Source organism: Monodon monoceros, unplaced genomic scaffold, assembly GCF_005190385.1.
Source record: "Monodon monoceros isolate NGI ecotype Baffin Bay Population unplaced genomic scaffold, NGI_Narwhal_1 Super_Scaffold_9, whole genome shotgun sequence".
Lineage (NCBI taxonomy): Eukaryota > Metazoa > Chordata > Mammalia > Artiodactyla > Monodontidae > Monodon > Monodon monoceros.
Genome location: NW_021703786.1, coordinates 30,861,177 through 30,882,722, shown reverse-complemented (window position 1 = coordinate 30,882,722; position 21,546 = coordinate 30,861,177). Strand labels below are relative to the sequence as shown.

At 55.5% G+C, this 21,546-nt stretch overlaps 1 protein-coding gene across 3 annotated transcripts in view; it reads left to right on the top strand.

The window, feature by feature from the left end:
* The window catches only part of TMEM104 (transmembrane protein 104), a 58,060-nt gene that overhangs the window by 1,580 nt on the left and 34,934 nt on the right, over positions 1–21,546 (top strand). The window contains exons 1-7 of one of the 3 annotated variants that reach the window (XM_029211820.1): positions 232–5,271; positions 5,812–6,493; positions 9,202–9,283; positions 9,755–9,851; positions 10,838–10,918; positions 14,932–15,031; positions 15,475–15,583. In XM_029211820.1, coding sequence (XP_029067653.1) covers positions 6,387–6,493; positions 9,202–9,283; positions 9,755–9,851; positions 10,838–10,918; positions 14,932–15,031; positions 15,475–15,583 — 576 coding nt within the window. In that variant the 5' untranslated portion in view covers positions 232–5,271; positions 5,812–6,386. Of the gene's footprint in view, positions 1–231; positions 5,272–5,811; positions 6,494–9,201; positions 9,284–9,754; positions 9,852–10,837; positions 10,919–14,931; positions 15,032–15,474; positions 15,584–21,546 lie in introns of those variants that run through there. The other 2 variants (XM_029211818.1, XM_029211819.1) reach the window with 2 other exon arrangements.

The following is a 21,546-nucleotide window of genomic DNA, read 5'->3' as shown; positions in this document are numbered from 1 at the left end:
GCGCAGGCTTTCTCTAGTTGCGGCGAGCGGGGGCTACTCTTCGTTGCGGTGCACGGGCTTCTCATTGCGGTGGCTTCTCTTGTTGCAGAGCACGGGCTCGAGGTGCGTGGGCTTGAGTAGTTGTGGCTTGAGGGCTCTAGAGCGCAGGCTCAGTAGTTGTGGTGCGCGGGCTTAGTTGATCCGCGGCATGTGGGATCCTCCCGGACCAGGGCTCGAACCCGTGTCCCCTGCATTAGCAGGTGGATTCTTAACTACTGCACCACCAGGGAAGTCCGGGAAGTCTTTCTTGAACCTTGGAATGAATCAGGTCATGCCCCTCTCATTAGTGGAATTGCATAACAGCTCACAGCCTCCTCTTGGTATCAGCAATGACATGTCCACACTGTCCGTGAAAGTCACCATGGTTCCTGCGTCATCTTACAACATCTGTAAGCTGAGAGGCGAGGAAATGAGTTATTTCTGTAGCTGAGTGTTGGGAAGGAAAACCTTTGATGTGCCCACTTTTCTCGTGCCTCCAGCTGTTCAGTAATTTCACATATCATCATGTGCCCACAGGAAATGGGGCAGTGAGACCTAAAAGTCTCAGCGGGTTCTGCTTTTTAAAATTTTTTCCTCCATTTCCTATGTGTTTGGTTTTGTCTGAGGCATGTGTTCAAGGGCCGACTCTGGGCACTGGCCGTAAACAACTGCTCGTATCCTCTTATCCTGCCGGTGAAGAGAGAGGCGGGGGGAGGTGGATGGTGCTGAGAATGAGGTGGCACTAACCAGGATTAGACACCTTTTGCCTGAGGTTTCCTTAACTCTGCCGTCCTGCAAGAATGGTTCTTGATCCCCTGTGAGACCAGGAGAAGGGTGTGAGGTGCACCACCCACTGAGCCCAGAGAGGCTGCAGAATGGACTTTACCGCACATGCTGCTCAGCACGATGTGGGCGGAACCTGCTCTGCCTGCCTTGGGAGACCATGACCCTGAGCGGTGCATCAGCCCATAACCCGGTCATTCCCAGCACCAAGCCTCTCCCTACCTCTGCGGTGCCCTGTTGGGGGTTCTTGCCCCTCCTGGGTGTCAGGGGTGTTTGCCTTAGCCCGCATTCTTCTGCATAAACTGTGTGTGTGTAATGGGCAGACGAGCCTCGCAGGGGACTCGGATGACAAACTCTCTCAAGGATAGTGCCGGACGCAGGAGCATGGTTTAGGCCTATGCATCCCCCCCATAAGTGATCTCAGAACAGGCATGTCTGTTTCCCCATTTATGGGGACCACGAGTGGCTCAGGACTGAAGGGATCGTGTGATCAAAATAGAGGAAGAAGGGGGTCACTGGCTACATAAGGATAACTGCTGAGGCTGCCTTCCGCCGGCCAGTCTCGCGGAAGATCGATGCCGGTGCTTTCGAAGGAAAGAGGGCTTGTCTCCCGGCCTGAAACCCTAGTTGTTGCTTCCACATCTCTGCCACCTTCTGTTTCCTTTGACAGCTGTCGTTGGGGAAGCCGTTGAAAGGTGCCCGTGACCCCTGCCTCATGCACACCTGTGGGTGAGGCCGTGGGAACGCTGCACTGAACCCCCTCGAGCACAGGGGAGCGGGTCAGCCACCCCAAGGGACAGGGACTGTGTCTTCTGCACTTCAGCCACAGGGGAAGAGTCCAGAACAGGAGGAAGCTCGGTTTGCATAGACTTCTTTGTTGAGACCACAGCAGGGTTCTATTTCACCACTTTTGGTCATGCCTCCCTGCAGGCTGTCCCCACAGAACTGTCCCCTAACAAACAGAAGAGCAGTTCACTCCCCCGTTTCCTTCTGTGTCACAACTGCCTTCCACCCGGCCTGTGGCTCAGCTCAGGTCTGCTTCCTGCGTCGTGCTCTTCTCCTTGGTATTGGTCCCTACTGATCCCCGTTACTGAAAGTAAGGAGGGTTTAACTCCGGCCAGGAAGGTGGAGAAGCCGTATGTTTCCCTATGGGATTCCCTGCAGCACCACCAGGCCCGGAGTGCTTGCCTCAGAACTAAAACATAGCAACAACCCAAGACAAATGTGATGACTCAGTTCTGCTCCTAACTTCCAGTAGTTGATCCCTAATTAACTTCCTTGTCACGTTCGTAAAGGGTCTTTTTCACTGAGGTTTATTTGAAGTTTCCATTGGGAGTGTGTTTATTTCACTGCATCTTTATCAGCCGTGGTTCTCAGCTGGTGGCAGTCTTGCCTCCCAGGGGACATTTGGCAATGTCTGGAGACGGTGTGACCATCACAACACAAGGGCAAGGTGGGGGGGTACTGGAATCTAGTGGGTACAGGCCAGGGATGCTGCTAAACATCCTATAATCCACAGAACAGGCCCACAGTACAGAGTGAGCTGGCCCCATATGTCAGCAGCGCTCAGGCTGAGAAACACTGCTTGACAGTAGACCCTTGACTTTCACATCCCAAGACTTTCAGGCATCCCTGAATTCACAAATGCTTCTTGTACTACTTAATTTCCCCATAAAACTTTTTTTTTTTTTTTTGGCCGCGCCCCGCGGCTTGCGGGATCTTAGTTCCCTGACCGGGGATCGAACCCATGCCCCCTGCAGTGAAAGCGCAGAGTCCTAACCACTGGACCGCCAAGGAAGTCCCATCCCCATAAAACTTTTGGCTGAGAACCATCACTTTCTTAGGCCTCTTTGCTTTCTCTTAAATTCTGTCACGAGCCCATCACCAGGGCTGTTTTCCATAAAGAAGTAACGTTCTGCCCTTCAAAGTGTTACAGCTTATAAAAGCGATATGCAGAGAACAAAGCTGCCGGGAGATCAGACGTTAGGTCATCGACCAGGGCCTGGCCTCTTAGCGTCCTGCTTACAACCCTGCCTGTGACGTCGAACTCCCTGTCCCGTGCGCCAGGGCCCGGGAGTCCGCCTGCAGCTGGCCTCAGAGTTCCTGGGAAATCCCTCCCCCTTTCCCACCTTAGGCCTTCCTACCTGCCAGTGTCTTCCCTGGCCCTTTGCCTGGGTGGCTCCTGCTCGGCCCTCAGGTCCCGGCTTGAATGTCACCACGAGGCCGTCCTCTGCTTGAAGTGCTGACCCACTGTTCTTTGTCACGGAGCCCCTTCTTTCTTTCAGAGCGCTTCTCCGAGGCGGTAATCATCGTTTGTCTTCTTGTCTGTGTCCTCCTGTCCGTCTTGCTCACTGTCATTCCCTGGGCTCTGAGCACAGGGCCAGGACCGTGGAAGGCTCTCGGTAGCTGTGCAGTAAGTGAGCAAACGAGCCCACGCCTGGATGTACTCGCCTCAGAGTGCCAGTGATCGAAGTTAAACCCAACAAAAGGCAAAGTTAGTTTGTAGACGTTCCCATTTGTGAAAAGTCAATTCAGAAGGCCAGCTGTCACCCTCACATTTATTCTCATAACATCACCCTGGGCCAAGACTCCCGGCAGGGCAACCACATCATGGTTTTGTGATCCAGTCAGGAGCTAGAGGAAGACGATTCAAACTTGTCTTAATCCTTCTGGGATCTCCTGGGGGATCAGAGTGAGACCGTGACGTTTAAAAGGGGCCGAAGACTGTCAGGTTCACGGCAGAGAGGACCTGAGCCAGAGCCGTTGAGGACCCCCATCTTGAGGCCGTGTGCCAGGCGCCCCGAGAAATGTAGAGAGAAGTGAGTTGCAGGCTGTGACCGCAGCGAGCCTCAGATTTAATAGTGGGGAAAAGATAAACACATCAACATCAAAAACCCAGACTAGGAAAAAAAAAAAAAAAACCCAAACTATGGCGTAAGAAGTGTTTTTGCTCCAGGGCTTTGAGAGGGGGAGCAAGATGGGTTCGGGAGACTGGGAAGGGCTTTATGGTGGGACAAGCGTTTGAATGGGCCCCTCGTGGTGGGTGGGAGTTGAGGGGCTGGGTGGGAGGCACAAGGGGTTGGTGCCCTGTGTCAAGTGTACGTGGGTTCTGGGCAGAGCTGTTCCCTCTCTACAGGACGCCCTCCCGTTTGTCCAGCACTCACATGGCCAGTCGGCACCTGCCCGGAATCCTGTCCCTCCCTGTCAAGGGCCCCAGAATGGTAGCTGTTGCTCCCTATCTCTGTTTCGTCTTGTTTTTTAGATCTGACTGAGGCTGGTCTGAGAATGGGCCCTAATTTGTGTGTTTCTGATTAAGAATGCAGCACGTGGTTATCTTGGAAAAAAATTTAAATACAGAAAAGTGCGTATTTCTCAGAAAGGGGAGGTGAAAACGAGCGATGGATAGGTATTTCTGGTGTTTGTCTTCTCATGACCAGAAACAAGTGGTAAAGCAAACTGTAAGTTAGCCAGTTTAGTGGAGTAGAGGGAGACCTGTTAGGAACCTACTGTCATAGGCCAGGCCAGAAATGGTTCACTTGAACTGTAAATGGAATAGGAGCCAGAGGCACCCACAAAAGACTCTTCAGAAATAAAATCACTAGCCCTGGGATATGGAGGGGAAGCGGGGAGCTGAGGCCACGCTGGGGTGTCCACGTGGAGGTGACCAGCAGGCAGTTGGATTTGAGGTCTGCAGAAAGCCTTGCACTAAGAGAAATACCGTCCGCCATGATGGTTAAAGCCTTGGGATTGAATGATGTTGCTGAGGAAAAGAAACGCAGAGAGAAAGAGAGACCACTGACGTCAGAAGTGCAAGAAAGATTAGGTCTAAGAAAGCCGCCGGATTTGGCAAATAGGAGGTCATTGGTGATTTTTAAGAATGCAGTTTCAAAAGAGTTCTGGGGATGGAAACCACAAACTAGAGGAAGTTGGAAATGAAGGCGGAGGATATAGGTTGCTCCTTCAAGGAGCTGGGCTGAGGGAAAGTGAGAGGGCAACATTTTAAAGGCGTCGAGAGCGTTCGCAGTCAGAGGGGGAGAGAGCTAGGAGGAGGAGAGGATTCCAGAGAGAGCTGAGCCCAGCTCAGATGCAGGGCTGAGCCTGTCAGGGAAGAGGAAGCAGCCGTGCTCCCCCAGACATGGGGAGGGGGGCAGAGGGGAGGCCGACACTGACTTCTGAGCTCGGAAGGAGCGAGGCTTGGGGAGCGCATGTCAGACGGTCTCCGTCCCCTCCGTAGCGTTGGAGGTGCAGCCTTCACCTGGGGGAGATGGGAGCTGTGGGTCTGGGACTTGGAGACGGAGGTTTGGAGCCTTTACGTGCGTGGGAAATACTCGCAAGTCCACACGGAGGAGTGAAGAGAATCTGTTGCTGCTGGACCGCAGCTGCAGAGACCGTCTGTTAGGGGGACTCACAGTTAGAATTTTTTAAAAATTCCAGGAGCCTTTAGCGGCTTCCTATTAGGGAGTCGAGGAGGTGGGTGCCAGGTCGTCTCTGAGGCTGGGGGCCGGAGAGGTTAGAACGGGGAAGGTGTGGGGAGCTCGGGGCAGTGTGGGCTTTGAGCAACCAGCCGATTGTCAGTGAGGCCACCGTGGAGGTGGTGGCCTGCGTAGGGAGGGTTTGGGGGGACTGGACATCATGATGAGGACAAGGGCGGGTCAGTGGGAGTGCACAGGGTTGTAGGCGGCAGGGGCTTCAGGTCAGCGAAAGGGATTTCATGATCGAGGAGGGCCCGAGAAGGGAATAATTGTAATTAGCTGAGCTAGAGTCAAGTTGGTGTGAGTTAAGTTTAAAACCTGAAGTCAGTGACCCAGCAATTCCGCTGGGAGGTTGGTTGCCAGGGGAGAGGGGGAGGGGCTGCCGCTGAGTAGGGGGTTTCTCCGTGGGGTAATGAAATGGAATTAGATGGTGATGCTGGTTGCAGAACTTGTGAAAATACTGCAAGGCTGTGTACTTGAAAAGGGTGAATTTTATGGCACGTGAATGATCTTTTTTTCTTTTAACCCCTGAAGTTAGTACGGGGCAGAGGACAGGAAAAGGGAAGCAGCATGTACGGCGACGTCCCGGAGGGCATTGGCAAGAACGGGCGGAGAGGAGGATCAGGCCGCGTGCTCAGTGGCCTTGGAAAAGTGGGAATTTTTGGGGGGGTCAGCGCTATGGGTTGATCCGTGTGCCGGGTACCCCAGACGTGATGGCCCGTCCTCAGGAAACCTGCAGTCCGGTTGAGCCCAGAGCTATCATCTGAGACACGGCTCTGAATAATACGCCCTGATGAGGGGATGGGGCTGATGACAGCCAAAGTGGAGAATCAAACCCAACGCCAGAGACATTTTGAAAAGTCTGATGGAAGCCGGGGCTTCAGTCTTCCAGGTGTTCACGTTCGGCTCCCAGCAGCCGGCTGCAGATCCCACCCCCCTGGAACCTGGGTGGAACCCTCCCTACTTACCTGCTCACCTGCCTAAGGCCTGGCCTCCCGGCCTCCACGGTTTTGCCGTTGCCCAGGGTCACCCTTGGGAGCCGTTTGGGGGTGAGGTTCGTTAATTTCTGGGCTCGAATGCCATCTCTCTCGCTTCCAGGTCGGACTGGTGTATATGTTTAACCTCATCGTGGGCACCGGTGCGCTCACCATGCCCAAGGCCTTTGCCGCGGCTGGGTGGCTCGTCAGCCTGGTCCTGTTGGTGTTCCTGGGCTTCATGAGGTAAGAGGCCACCCCCGGGGAGCTGGGGGCAGGGCTGGGGGAGTCTGCCCAGGAAGCCCGAGCTCTCTCCGTCAGTGTGGGGGAAGACTTCTGTGGTGAGGGAATCCTAACAGGTGCCCGGAGCCAGGAGAGGAGGCCCAAAGGTCTCAGGGGCTCGCTCTGATGGAGCGGTTGTCCACCCCCAGTCACTGAGAAGTGAAGACCTCCAGTTAGGCCGTGGGGTGTCTCACCGTGGTGCTCGTGTGTTTCTTACCCAGCTGCTTTGCCTCCGCTGTTGTACCCTTTCTCAGTGGACAATTAGACGGACAATTAGTAGTGAAGGTAACAAGTGTAGAGTTCAGTTAGGTGATGAGTGATAAGGGGAAACGTACAGCGAGGTGAGGGGCTCAGGAGCCTGGGGTGGCCGCGGTTTGAAGCAGGTGGTCCATGGCCATGGAGGGCAGCAGACTGGAAGGACGAAGGAGGGGGCACTAGTGGAGGAATGAAACAGTTCAGTAGCTGAAGTGAGTTAAGACCTAGAGGAGGCTGCACAGGATGGGAAAACCCGTGTTTTTCAGTTTCTTCCCACGTTTTCTTCTGGGGGGTTTTGTGGCCAGCCTCGAGGGACTGTTGGCTCATTACGTACTGCGAGCCCTGGTGACCGACAGCCCCAGAAGTCCTTGTCCTTCTGTGACCCTGCAGTCCCCTTCAAAGGACCTTCAGCGCAGGCAGCCACCTGAACGGGAAGTGATTATTGGGGGCCCCCAGCTAGGGGCCGCCACGCCCCAACCTCGTTCAACCCATCTGCGTTCAGACATGGCTTTGTGCAGCCTGGAGAAGCCTCTTTACACCTTATGATTGATTTCAGTTTTACTTCCCAAAAGAAGGGGAAATCTAAAGCCCTTAAAATGGTCACTTAGTCAAGGTGGTGAGAAACCGTTCTAGGAGGTGCTGCGGTGGCCGGAGTGGGAGTTTCAGAGACGGCTGCCCCACCCGTACCGAGATGGAGTGGGTGTGGGTTAACCTCTGTGTCGTTCCCCCCGACCCCCAGCCCCCTGACTCCTGGACCAGGCAGCCTGCCTGCAGCAGGTGACAGCGCCCGAGGCAGGGGCTTGGGGTCGAGTCTGGCGTCAGGCTCTGCCGGGTGGCTTCAAGAAACAGATGCATGTCCCACCCCGGGTCTTTTCAGCAAGGACAGAGTCATTCCTCAGGCTTTATCAGCAGGAAGGCGGCCCTCCCCCGTACTACCGGCTGCGAGGGAGAGCCCTCCCGCTGTCATCCATGTCTCTCCCATTTCCTTAAGTAAAGACGATTTTTCACTCTAGTCTGACTTCTCAGCAAACGTCTGGTGCCACCTCCCAATTTCCCTTTTCGGACCAGATTATTAGGAAATTAAAATGTGAACATACTTTAATTTATTAATACGTTTTAATTTATTAAATATATTAATTTATTGGTATATTCTAACTTAGTGACACGTTGTTTATCGGGACTTCCCTGGCGGCGCAGTGGTTAAGACTCCACACTCCCAGTGCAGGGGACCCGGGTTCGATCCCTGGTCAGGGGACTAGATCCCACATGCGTGCCGCACCTAAGAGTTCGCCTGCCACAACTAAGGAGCCCGCCTGCTGCAACTAAGGAGCCCACCTGCTGCAACGAAGACCCAGCGCGACCAAATAAATTAATTCATATTTTAAAAAATACATTATGCATTAATATATTGTAGTTTATTTTAATAATTAATATTGAAGTAACAGTTACTTTAATACTAACCAGATTATTAGGAAAGTAAAGGTACCCCCCCAAAAAAGAAGGAGGGGATGATTCCAGAGCCAAGTGTCCTTTTCAATTATTATTATTATTTTTTTAATTAATTTATTTTATTTTTGACTGCATTGGGTCTTCGTTGCTGCGCACGGGCTTTATCTAGTTGCGGTGGGCGGGGGCTACTCTTCGTTGTGGTGCATGGGCTTCTCATAGCGGTGGCTTCTCTTTTTGTGGAGCACGGGCTCTAGGAGCGTGGGCTCAGTAGTTGTAGCTCGCGGGCTCTGTAGTTGTGGTGCACGGGTTTAGCTGCTTCGCAGCATGTGGGATCTTCCCCGACCAGGGCTTGAACCCGTGATCCCTGCATTGGCAGGCGGATTCTTAACCACTGCGCCACCAGGGAAGTCCCCCTTTTCAATTATATCCACACCTGTGCTCCGTCCATTAGTGTGTGTAACTGGGGGTTGACCGCTTGGCTAGCGAGGAGAGGTGAGAGCTGCCTGCTGCCCCTCCCAGAAGCTCTGGGAGGGCCCCCTTGTGGACCAGTCTCCTCTTCCCAGCTTAGAGCATTACCTGGTGTCCATCCTCCCATCTCTCCCACCTCTGCCCCCCGACAGGCCCCTTCTGGGGAGCAGTACCACCTTGCCCCCCCGGGCAAGGGAGCACCTCTCCCCCAGGCTCATTCTCCCTCCTTCCCATCAGCTTACTTCACACCCTTCTCTCCAGTGCACTGGAAATACATTCTAAATATAGACAGACATCAGAAAGAGCACAAGAGGCACCACGTATTCACACATGCTTTTTTATCAGGTCAGACCCATCTCAGAAGTTGCCATCCCTTCCTCAGGAGAGTAAGCTTTGGGCTTACTGGTCGGGTCAGGTCTTAAATGGCTTTTCCTTTTATTTTGTACCTTCTCCAAACTCCTCCCTGCCTTTCGCAGTTAACACGTGGCCTTCCCTTGCAGTTTTGTGACAACTACCTTTGTGGTGGAGGCCATGGCGGCAGCCAACGCTCAGCTCCGCTGGAAGAGAATGGAAACCCATCAGGTGTGTGTGCTGCTCTTGGCTCCAGGCAGTGCCCCCAGGCAGTCGTGTGCAAAGAGGTGGCCCTCAGCAGCCAGTCCTCTCCCTCCCGACGCCTGGAGGGCTCCTGACCACAGCGCTGCTCCAGGACCCCAGCCCAGAGCTGAAGTTCACAGCCATGTCAGCTTACGGAACAAACGCAGTCTCTGCTCTTTTAACATCCCCTTGTTGGTCCCTCCTACCCCGGCCTTGAGCTGGCTCAGTCATTCTGAACCTTTGTACCCAGGAACTGTGCCGCAGCTTCTCCCTCCCAGTGTGTCTGACCCTCTAATGTGACAGCAGGGAAGTGTTGAAAGCTTCCTAATCAGATACCTTCTAGAAGGAAATCACAAAGGAAGCAGGCTGTCCATTGGCCGCCCCGGGGGTTGCTGTAGAGCTGTGTGCCCTCTGTTTCCTTGTTTGTTCTCATCCGCCCTGTGCCCCCCCCCTCCCCAGGAGGAGGAAGACGATGGCTCCTCCACGGCCTCCGACAGTGATGTTCTCACCCAGGACAACGACGCGCGGGCAGAGAAGTGGCCCATCCTGTCTGTGCGTAAGTCCTGGGGTTCTGGGCTGGCCCGTGCTTCCCTCTGGTCCGCGGGCTTTCCCTTACTCGTGGAGAGGGCCCCGGGGACTCCCTACAGAGACGCTCTGGCATTTACCACCTGAGGGTTGAGCCGAGGAAGGCACCATGGGACAGTAGAGCAGAGCACCGGCCCTGCTGTCTCCGCTGCTAACTGGCGCGTGCAGCTTGGGGAGGTCCCTTCACCTCAGCCCCTGGAAGCTCAAGTAAATGTCAGTTCTCTGACTTCTGTCCTTCCTCCTATCCCAACACACACACACACACACACACACACACACACTCGTGCACACGCGCCCTCACGCACACGCCCACACACGTGCACACACACGCACACGTGCCCTCACGCACACACTCACACGTGTGCGCACACACACTCAGTCTCTAACACACTCCCACATGCGCACGTGCCCTCACGCACACACGTGCACACACCCACACACGCTTGCACGCCCACACACTCTCACTAACACGCACACGCTCACACACACACACACACACTCAGCCACACACCCACACACGCACACACTCCAGTTGCGCCAGGGCGAAGCATCCCAGCCTTCCCTCTCACCCCACAGTGAGCACCCCTGGGATCCCTTTCTATAGACGATTTATTTATTTACTTATGTATGTATTTATTTACTTATTTAATTTAGTCTATTTATTTATGGCCGTGCTGCATGGCATGCAGGATGTTAGTTCCCCAACCAGGGATCAAACCCACACCCCCTGCAGTGCAAGTGTGGAGTCCGAACCACTGGACCGCCAGGGAAGTCCCTCTAGATATTTCAAAATGTTTCAAGCAGGAAGCATTAGGAAAACTTTTCTCAGGAGTTTGAACCCGTTGGGATGTCATTATTCTGGAGAAGTCAGTGAACTCAGCACCCCTTCTAAGAGCTTTTCCTTGTGAGAGAAAAAAAAACAAACAAACCACTTCCTCTTTCTTCTTGGTTCCACAGAGAGGCATGGATCTCCGAACCTTTTTGAGATCACAGACCGGGTGGAGATGGGGCAGATGGCCTCCATGTTCTTCAGTAAAGGTGGGAGTGCTTTCTCCAGGTGGGGCACGGGCAGGGGCAGAGCTGGTGCCTTCTTGGGGGCCGGGGCAGCCGGAGCGGGGGTTCCGCCTCAACTAGGGACGGGGCAGGCGAGGGGGGGGAGCAGATCCTCAACCCGGAGGCCGCCTTGCTGAGAGGCGAGAACGACTTCCTGGTTTTCCCTGGACCCTCCCCGCTCGCGAAGCAGCTACTTAACGACTACAGCTCACACAGCTTGAGCGTCGCGAGCAGCTTTCCAAGGAAGCCGGTGGAGGCGGCGGGCGGTTCTGTGCCTCCTGCTCGATTACTTCTGACTTGTCTTCTCTTTTCTTCTGGACTGTTCTGTTTAGGACAGGACAGAGCAACCACCTTGTGACAGGGTGTGTGTGTGTGTGTGTGTGTGTGTCTGTCTGTCTGTCTGCCTGCCTGCCTGCGTGTCTGTGTGTGTGTCTGTGTGTCTTCCTGGTGGCCAGCAGAGGGCGGTAGGAGCCCACGCTCAGGACTGCTATCTGGACTCTGCGCATCTAATCCTGACAGTAGGGTTGTGTGTGTGTGTGTGTCTGTGTGTCTGTGTCTCTTCCTGGTGACCAGCAGAGGGTGCTAGGAGCCCACGCTCAGGACTGATGTCTGGACTCTGCGCATCTAATCGTGACCTCTCCGTGTGCTCCACCTGCGGCTTGGTGGGATCGAAGGATAGCACCCAGCTCGGGTGCTGCCTTGTTGGTTCCGGCAACAATAGCTTAGACCTCCGTTCCAAATCTTGTTCTTTTGGAAGATGAGCTATTTAGGGTTTAGTTTTTTAAAATGTTCGATCCTTCACAGAAAGTCAGACACATCTCAAAAAATCCTTGACCTTGCAGTTACCTTGGGAGATTTTGTGCCCCTTCGTCGAAGCCCCTGTTTGCAGAGGGGAGCGTCTCCCTTGGTTCTTTCCTGTCTTGAATGTGGCCGCACTAAGTTAGAGCCGAGGGGGATTGTGGAAACTAGAATCTAGAATCTTCTCAATGGCTTCTTAGGACATCCGGCGGTCCGTTTATCACCATGGTGTGATGTGACAGAAGATCCTGATTGAGGTTGCCTCGGGGTCTGCCTCCCTCCGTCCTCCCCACCATACCGGCCTCACTGAGGGTTCTCAGAATTTATCAAAACCAGATTGGGGGCTTCCCTCGTGGCACAGTGGTTAAGAATCTGCCTGCCAATGCAGGGGACACGGGTTTGAGCCCTGGTCTGGGAAGATCCCACATGCCGCGGAGCAACTAAGCCCATGCGCCACAACTACTGAGCCTGTGCCCTAGAGCCCACGAGCCACAACTACTGAGCCCATGTGCCACAACCACTGAAGCCCGTGTGCCTAGGGCCCGTGCTCCGCAACAAGAGAAGCCACCACAGTGAGAGGCCCACGCACCACAATGAAGAGTGGCCCCCACTTGCCGCAATTAGAGAAGGCCCGCGCGCAGCAACAAAAACCCAACACAGCCAAAAATAAATAAGTAAAAATAAATATACTTATTAAAAAAAGCCAGATTGGTTGTGTCTGGCGCACTTCTGTGCTTTTCCTTTGTTCCGTTTCTATCTCTCCCCGCCTCGTTAGCCTCAGATCAGAGAAGCAGACATTCCCTTCTGGCTGTTGCACAGCCTCCCCCCAAATGCAAGCTTCTGAAACAAATGCGCGTTGGAGGGGGGACACATACCTCTTAAACGTCCTTCCTAATTGTCATGTTTCACAGCCCACCCTGATTTCTTTAAGAATTCTAGGAACTTGTGGTTTTGTTTTGTTTTTTAATTTATTTATTTTATTTATTTGTTTTTGGCTGTGTTGGGTTTTCATTGCTACGTGCAGGCTTTCTCTAGTTGTGGCGAGCGGGGGCTACTCTTAGTTGCAGTGCGCGGGCTTCTCATTGCAGTGGCTTCTCTTGTTGTGGAGCACGGGCTCTAGGCGCGCAGTCTCAGTAGCTGGGGCTCGCGGGCTCTAGAGCGCAGGCTCAGTAGTTGTGGTGCATGGGCTTAGTTGCTCCGCGGCACATGGGATCTTCCCGGACCAGGGCTCGAACCCGTGTCCCCTGCATTGGCAGGCGGATTCTTATCCCCTGCGCCACCAGGGAAGCCCTGGTTTTGTTTTGTCTTTGTGTGTGTGTGTGTGTGTGTGTGTGTGTGCCCCACAGACTAGACTCCTAGTTTACCCAAATCTGATAGAAAATAAACACGTTCGTACAAGAGCAGCTCAGACTTAAAGGAAGCTCTCTTCCCACCTGCTCCTGGGTTTCTCAAGCTCACCACTATAGCTGTGTGGCTGGGTCCTTCTTCATTGCAGGGCCTGCCCTGTGTGTTGTAGGATGTTGAGTAGCATCCCTGGCTTCTACCCACTAGTCGTCAGTAGCACCACCCAGTCGTGACAATCAAAAATGTCCTCAGACTTTGCCAAATGTCCCCAGTAGGGGGTGGGGGACAAAATCACCCCCAGTTGAAACCACTGCTCGGCTCTATCCTAATTCATAGACCGTCACCTTCACCTTTGGGAGGGCTGCCACACTCCACACAAGTCTCCCTTGGGGTCCAGACTCAGTTCTTGTAATGAGAAATGCCAGTCCTGGTCATTGCCGTCCTCAAGGAAGTTCATTGATCCTCCCACTTTGTGTCTCGTAATGAAATTTATTGATCAGGGAGGGCCAGTGACAGTTTTATAAACAGCGGACATGAGTCCACGGCAGGTGGAGAAAAGGATGGGAGTGGGGAGGGGCAGTGATTCCCTGCAGGAGCGACAGCTCAGAGCGAAAAGATGAGCGGGGGCTGGGCTCAGAGCCTGGGGGTGAGTGGCAGCTACGCCAGGGGCCACTGAGCTTGGACATCCAGGGTTCTTTCAAGAACTATATCTTCCGAATCTTTTCCGCCTAGGCTCCTAGGAGCAGAGCCGACCTCAAATAGCCCAGGAGGGACATGCCCCTGGCTTTCCCCCGGGACCTAGAGGCTCATCTGAGCCACCTGGATTAGAAGGAAACTGTCACTTCATTTTTCTTTCTGTTCTCGGAGACTCCAGCAGCTTAAGACCAGTGAAACCAAAAACAAGCAATCAGTCTGAATGGGAGTTTGAGACTGGCCGTCTGGGGCCACGACCCTGAGGTTGTAGGGCCCAGATGCTTTTTTCAGCACTTTTACCCCTGATCTTTGTAGCTGGAATCACGTATGGAATTTAGCACTGGCTGAATTCTTCTCACTGCACAGGATTAGAGACGGTCAGGGACTTGCCAGGGTCAGGAGAAGAGGCCGATGGGATGAAGACCAGAGCCTGAGTTCCCGCCTGCCAGTCCAGGCCCCTCCTGGAGGGAGAGGGGACCAAGGTTTGCCTCTGCAGAGGGAGCTTCCGCGTCCCATGCCTTCCAAAGTCAGTATTCTCCCCTGCAGACACTTCCTGTAAGGAGGGAAGTGAGCCGTCCCACTCCTGCCGCTGTCTCCCTCCCCAACGCACCAGGCCACCCTTCTTCCTCTTGGGTGCTTGGTGATGGGCCACATTCAGAATGAGGCACTTGGTCTTTGGAAATCAAGGGCTTTTCACCCTCCTGATTTCAGCTTCCGGAGCTGGGCCACTTCCTGCTCTCTTCTTTTCAATCCCTCAGTCTTTCATCTTAGAGCCCTGTGTGCGGCTGCGAAGGAGGCCCTGGTCCGGGCAAGCCCGGGGGTTCAGGCCCTGACTCAGGCCATCCCTCCTTCTCCCCTCCGGGCAGCCTGTCCCGAGCGCGAAGACGCCTCCAGGTGCTCCCTGGCCAGTCCACGCCCCACACTCACCCTGGATGCAGAACCTCTCTGATCCTGTCCCGCTCACCACCGGGCGACAGTCTCGAGCAGATGTGTCTCCCGCCAGCATCTCAGTGTCGGTAGCCAGAATGAGAAACAGGACTTGGGGGTTGTTTTCCCACTCTGCTTGGAGAACGAAAGCCGTGGATGAGGTAGAGCTGTAGTCATCAAAAAAGCAGGCCGGCTTCTCCCTGTGGCTCCCTGACCGATGGTTTTGTTGCTTTCAGTGGGGGTCAACCTGTTCTATTTCTGCATCATCACCTACCTGTATGGGGACCTGGCCATCTATGCTGCCGCCGTGCCCTTCTCTCTCATGCAGGTGACCTGGTGAGTGTCCCCCCTGCCCCCCACACCAGCTGCAGCCAGAGGGGCTTCCTTGGGCAGTCGGGGCAGTGTTGTCTCAGGGTAGAAGCCCAACACCAAGCGAGTCCATCATGTCTGAGGCCCTTTTCTGCACGCATCACAGCCAGCTGTGTGTCCTGGCCGTCAGAGACACACAGCTCACCGCTGACCCCATCCCTGCCCCGCTGGGAAGGTGACTGGGATTCCCACCAGTTGCCGGAAAACAGTGCAGCAGGAATAAGGAATAAGGTGCCTGCCCCCAGAGACAGAAAAACGTGGCTTGTGGAGGGTCAGAGCGTGGGACCTGAAGCTGCAGCTGGGCGGCGGGGGGTGGGGGGCGCGGCAGTTGCCCCTGGTCAGTAAGGGCAGGTTCTCTCTGCTCCCGGCCAGGCAGGGAGGCCCACACTGAGCCATTGTCTCTCTATCAGCAGCGCCGTGGGCAACGACTCCTGCGGAGTGGAGGCCGAGGCCAAGTACAACGACACGGACCTGTGCTGGGGGCCCCTGCACCGCGTGGACGCCTACCGCATCTACCTGGTGAGTGGTCGGCCAGGCTGGCCCAGGGGACCAGGGGCCTGGGAGCCGCCCGCCTGCACTCTCGTCTAGAACTTTCCCCAGAGCGGAGAGTCTGCACAGCCCCACAGCCTGGCTAATTACTGGGGCTTTGGTCCCGGGCAGAAAGTGGATCATGTGGCTACAGTGCCAGCCCCAGAGCGTCCCGGCCAGCGGGCTTCCATCGTATGTGGTTTGGAGTTGGCATTGGGGTTGGCGCCAGCTCCAGGGCCGTGAACTCTTATAAACTCATCTAGGGGTTTGAAGGGCATGCTTATCAAAGCCCTGTAAGAGGGCCAGGGCTGGCTTTCCAGAAACTTTCCCTGTTTTGACCTTACTCCCGGCCAGCCCAGGAGCACATGAGTGGATGCCGGGTTTGCTGGCTAGGCAGGCGGGACTGAGCCATCTCACGGCTGACCCCAGGTACAGACAGCTCTCCAGATCAGGAGGGATCAGCCCAGCTCGCTCCCAGTCTCCCCTGCTCCTCGCAGACAAGGGAAGAAGATGAATGTCCAGGCTCCGTCTTGAGTGCTTTGTGCCGGGGGCGGGCCGGGGGTGGGCGGAGGGGGGAATTGGAGCTGAATAACGTGTCCCACGGGTCTCAGGGAATAAGACGCAAAACCAGAGGCAGGTGTCTGTCTGCCTGCTTTGCAGGCGCGACTCAGAAATGGTTCCCTTTCGCCTGTGCGGTGTCTGTTAATGCTCTCTGCTCCCTCCTGGCCCTCCTCAGCCCTGACACAGATTTAGGTACATTAGGCGACACACAGCTTGACACGCGGCCACTTAGCTGATGTGAAGCGGGACGCGGGACACGGGAGAGCCGGCCTCGCAGGGAGGCTCAGGGTGTCGGCCTCTTGACTTAATTATCCCTATCCTGGCAGAGCTTCCCGCGGCCCGCCACCTGTGTTATGCGGCTCTGAATTTGTTAACCCCAAGGACAGCGGAATGGTGGTTTCACCTTCCCAGTCCTATCCTATCGACCTACCCCAGGAGTCCTGTGGCCCCAGCCCCGGGAGAGATTTGTTTTCCTCTGTGCGTTTCTGGACCAGTCGGGTGGTCAGCTACGGCTAGGAGGGTGTCTTCTAGGAGGACTGTATCTCAGCCAAGGTCCGATGGGACTTCGGTGGCAGGTTAATTTCCCGGCCCCTTCCCCACTTCCCCAGCCTTGGGGGCAGGCAGAGAACTCAGCAGGGCCACCAGGAGAACCCGGGAGAGCGGAGGCCTGTTAGCCTCTCGGCTTTCAACAAACCGTGATTGATACAATTAGCAGAAGTGTTGGTAATTGTAAGGACCCATCTGGATCTCTAACCGGCACAGTCAGGCAGAAGGAGGAGGTTGAAGAAAGGGTCCCAGGGGCTCAGCACAGACCTGGGAGCAGGTCCAGGATGGAGGGTCAGCGGCAGAGCCCCTCAGGCAGGTCTGTACCGGGGGCGCTGCTGGAGGCTGTGCAGGGTCTGCCTGGCTCATTCCCCCGCGCATCGGCAGAACAGACACGGAGTGCTGGGAATATTGCTGCCGCCATCGGCCCGATGAATTATTTAGCAGCATCATTACTGCCTTATTAAACTGTTCTTCCTCTCATTCCTATAAACCTTCCACATGATGGAAGCCTCCCTGCCCGAGTTTCAATAACTGTCTGACCGAACAGAAGGAGCCCTTCAGGAAAGCAGACAGGCATTAATTACAGCCTTTGTCTCCCAGATACTGCACTTATAGCTCATAAAGTTAATTGCCACCGGGCCCACAGAAGCTGCACGAAATAGGAGGGGGCGGGGCTGAGCAGAAACAGCCCGTTCTCTCTGGGTGGTTGACACCCTCCCACTGCCGGGGACTTCAGTTGGCTCAGAAGGTTTTCGGTTCAGACGTGCTCTTCTGCCTGGTTTGGAGAAATTCAGGGCAGGTGGACCTTCGCGTTGTCTCAGAAGTTACTTTACAACTTTGCATGTGGCTCCCAGGGGGTCCGCGGCTTCCACAGAGCTGTGCCACCTGACCCTAAATACCCGGGGGGGCTCTGTCCCTCTGCAGGCCACCCCCTCTTGGTAAGTCAGAAGCGGCCTAGCGACTGAAGGAGGGGGTTGGCAAACGTGGGTTTCCTTCCTCCGTCCTGGGTGCTCTGTGACAGGTGCTAGCAGCATCTTCCCCTCCCAAGTCTGGCCCGCGGGGCTCATCCCTGCATCCTTGTTCCACCAAGTGGCCCCTTCAGATCATGGGAGAAGAGGGGCATCCTTTCCCCTCGCCCCCCAGTCATTCGTGTTTGGAAGATTGTCCGTCCCGCCTAGAGAATCCCGTCGCGCCTCTTTCTACCAGCTGTTTTGTTGCTGCAGCGTTGGCCACGGAGGCGGGCGGGTTTTAAGCCCCCTTCCCACCCCAGGCACAGCCACTTCTTTGTCTCAGGTACACGATACACCTATCCGGCCTGCATGTTCAAAAGGACCTCTAATAGCCACTTCTTTTCTATTCCAGGACGGTATTTTTCTGGCTTTAACTTTACGGTTTAATTTTTAGAAAGTCCTCTGGAAGCAGTCTCTTCTGTGTCTTCCCGGGAGTGCTGCTGAGATGCACACACAGAATGAGAATATTCGGGATATTAACCATCTCTAGAGGCCAGCCTGTGTAGCATCATGATTACTTGTCAGAAGGGAGCTTTCTCTACCACCAGCTACCGGTCGCCTCCCGAAGCCCTTGACCTTAATGAGTGGAAAATTCCTCCTCCCCTCCCGTAGCCTGTGACCTCTGTCCACATCCTGTGACTCCCATGCAGCTGATATGAGTCAGTTTCTCCCTCTCCCTCCTTGAAGTAGCCGCAGAGCAGGCTGCTGTGAGGTGGGGGTGGTCCCGTGAGTCACACGTGCCCCCAGGGCGTCCCAGCAAGACGCCACAGCTGGAGCCAGCAGTGACCTGGGCCCCCAGGGCCCGTGAGAATTAGCATCAGGATCTGATCTTCCGAGCCCCACCGCCCACCCCTCATGCTCCTTTGAAGTATCAAATGGGACAGCGCTTTCAGACCCGCAACCTTGCCTCCAGGCTGGGGAACGTCCTGGGATTCTCTCTGCAGAGCATCTCTGGCTTGAGTAGGAAACAAAGTCAGAATTTAGCATTTCATTTTCCTGTGTGCTGAGGAAGAGTCAGGAGCTGCTGGTGAACGGCAGGGTCATATGGAAATGAGTTCCGTCCAGGAATCGTACTGTCCCAAGTGTCTGGGAGGCAGGACGTGTGTCGCTGTCCCCTTGAGTCAAGGGCACTGCCCGGCGCTCTTGTTCTCCTTCCTCATTCCTGCAGGGCCTTCCGGCCTCATTTGCGCCCCAGGCCCCGTCAGTACCGCCTCCTGGAGAGTGTCAGAGGGAAGTCCTGGGGGACAGCGGGACTCCCCGAGTGCTGAAGCCTCCTCACTGCTGGCAGGAGCGGCCTCCACAGCTTACAGGTGGACAGGTGCCGCTGCAGCACCGGCGGCCCAGCAGGCCCCGGCTGGGCAGAGCCGGGCCCGCAGATGGCAGAGCGGAGCTCATCCTGGCTGGAGACCCAGCCGCAAACTGGCAGCGTGGGGCAGGGGGCCCCTCGTGGGCTGCTTTGAGACAGGACAAGGTCACCCTGGCTTGCCATGCTGCCTTGAACGCAGGAGCTGTGAGGTCCACCTCCGGGGTCTGGGGGTGAGCGGGGAGAGAGGTGCAGCCTGGCAGGTGACCTGCCACCCACTGCCGGACAGAGGGGCCTCTCCCTGCGGACACCCCTTGAAGAAACAGGGTATGTGTTGGGGGCTGCAGGGGGGATCCTGCCTGCTGAACTCTTCCTAAAGGAGCAGGTCAGTCTGATTCGGGCTCAGGTTAGCTGTGAAGGGTGCTGGTCTCTCCTCCTCTGGCAGGAGGCTGTTTTCTGAATCCGTCTTGTCTCAGTCTTACACGGCAACGCTTCCCTGCCACTGGCGACGTTTAAACAGCGCGGGCTTCCCTTTTTATTTTTATTTATTTATTTGGCTGCTCCGGATCTTAGTTGCGGGATGCGAGCATGTGGGATCTAGTTCCCGGACCAGGGATCGAACCCGGGCCCCCTGCATTGGGAGCACAGAGTCCTAACCACTGGACCACCAGGGAAGTCCCACACGATCCCCTTTTTAAAACCAAACAGTCTCTTTCTAGAACGGTACCATTCAGGGGAAGAAACATCCCTTGTGTTGGGGGGTGGAGAACAGAGTGACGTACCCGAGTGGAGGCGCCAGGCCGAGCACTGCCAGGTCCTTCCTGCCGTGTGGTTTGCGTCAGTGTAGCGAGTTACCCATTACTTTCTCGTTTCCAAACAGTAAGGTCTGTGGCCTCATCCCATTTCACAGCAGAGCAAACTGAGACTTGGAGACCGTGACTTCCCCAGGGTCTCTGAGCTGAGGCAGAGATGAGAGCCCAAAACGAGGGGGCAGGTCACGCCTGCTCATCAGCCCTGGGAGCCTGACGTTTGCAGAGGTTGGGGCGACGCTACCCCAGGATGGCATCTGCTCGGTGACCTGTGTCTGCGCATCCTGCCCATCTGCCTGACTGACCTGCTGCCTTCCTGCCGCCCCTCACTCCTGGGTAGCGAGATGGGCTTCTTCCATTCACTCAAGTAGCGCTGGAACTCAGAGCGTCTGCCCAAGGATGTCTCCCTTCCCTGCCACGGTCTCTCTCTCTGTTCTTTCAATAGCAACCACGGTACCCTGGAGCTGTGGCATCTGCTAATAAGTGGGTCACCACTGCCATTGCTTGAATGTTTATTCTTAGCGACGCTGGGGCAGGAGGTGGTCTAGAGGCCTTCAGGATCAGTGAGGAGGGAAAGGTAGTGTGAAGCAACAAGGTTCAGCGGCAGCAGTGACTTCACGGGACCTGGGGACTCTCGGGGACACCTCCAGGGGAACCAGCCTGTGCCCCTAGAGCACAGCCCCAATAGGAGACAGTGTGAGCGCCACCCCTGGATTTGCACAACGTGGGGAACCCGGAAGGAAGCAGAGACCATGGCGAGACAGGCAGGGTGGTCCTGGAGGGCAAGCGCAGTGCTCCCAGGATGGGCCATCTTCATGCAGGAGTCTGATGGGTCGGCTCCATCCGCAGATGGAGGGCAGGGCCCTAAGTGCAGTAAACGGACCAGTGGCAGTTTCCCTTCTTTGGGGACATCGCCCTCCTGTCTGCCTCCTGTGGGTTGGGACCTAGCCCAACACCAAAGCGGAACAAGCCAAGAGGAGGTTCCCGGCCACCTGGGCAAGAAGGGGGTTGCTTACAGGGTCTGGGACATCAAGGCGCCTCCCTCATAGGATGGGGACTGTTTGGGGACCTATCTGGGCTACCAGGGAAGCCCGTCTTCTTTTCCTTCCTTTCCTCCCTTCCTAACCCTGACATCAGCTCCTCATTTGGTTCTGGAGGCTCCTGGAAGGTCAGTTTTGTTGTGCTTCACCCTTTCCTCGCTGCTCGCCGGTGGGAAGGTGCCGGTCATGCTGGGCAACACCCTGCAGGTGCGGCGAGCAGAGTAGCTCTCCCGGGCCGGTCCCACCCCGACTTGGTGGGGGGTCTGCGGTCGTCTGCCAGCTCATCTGGCCCCCCGGGAGGCCTTGTGTCTCAGGGTGCTAGCCCCCCAAGTGCCGAGCCTCTGCTTTCAGCCCACGATCCTGGGTCTCAAGGAAGAAAGCATTTCTGCCCAACACCCTAAAACTGCATGTACCCACTCTGCAGACAGGCAGGCGCTCATGCTGAGCAAATTCTAACTCAAACAGTGGCCGGTACTCAGGTTGAAAGGACTGACTTTAAAGGATTAGCTTGTCTCTTCTTTTTCAAGGATATCAACAATACAGGGGCAGGCCTGCATTTTTCCTCCTTCCTCCCTCCCTCCCTCCCTCCCTCCCTCCCTCCTCCCTTCCTTCCTCCCTCCCTTCCTCCCTCCCTCCCTCCTCCCTCCCTTCCTCCCTTCCTCCCTCCCTCCCTCCCTCCCTCCCT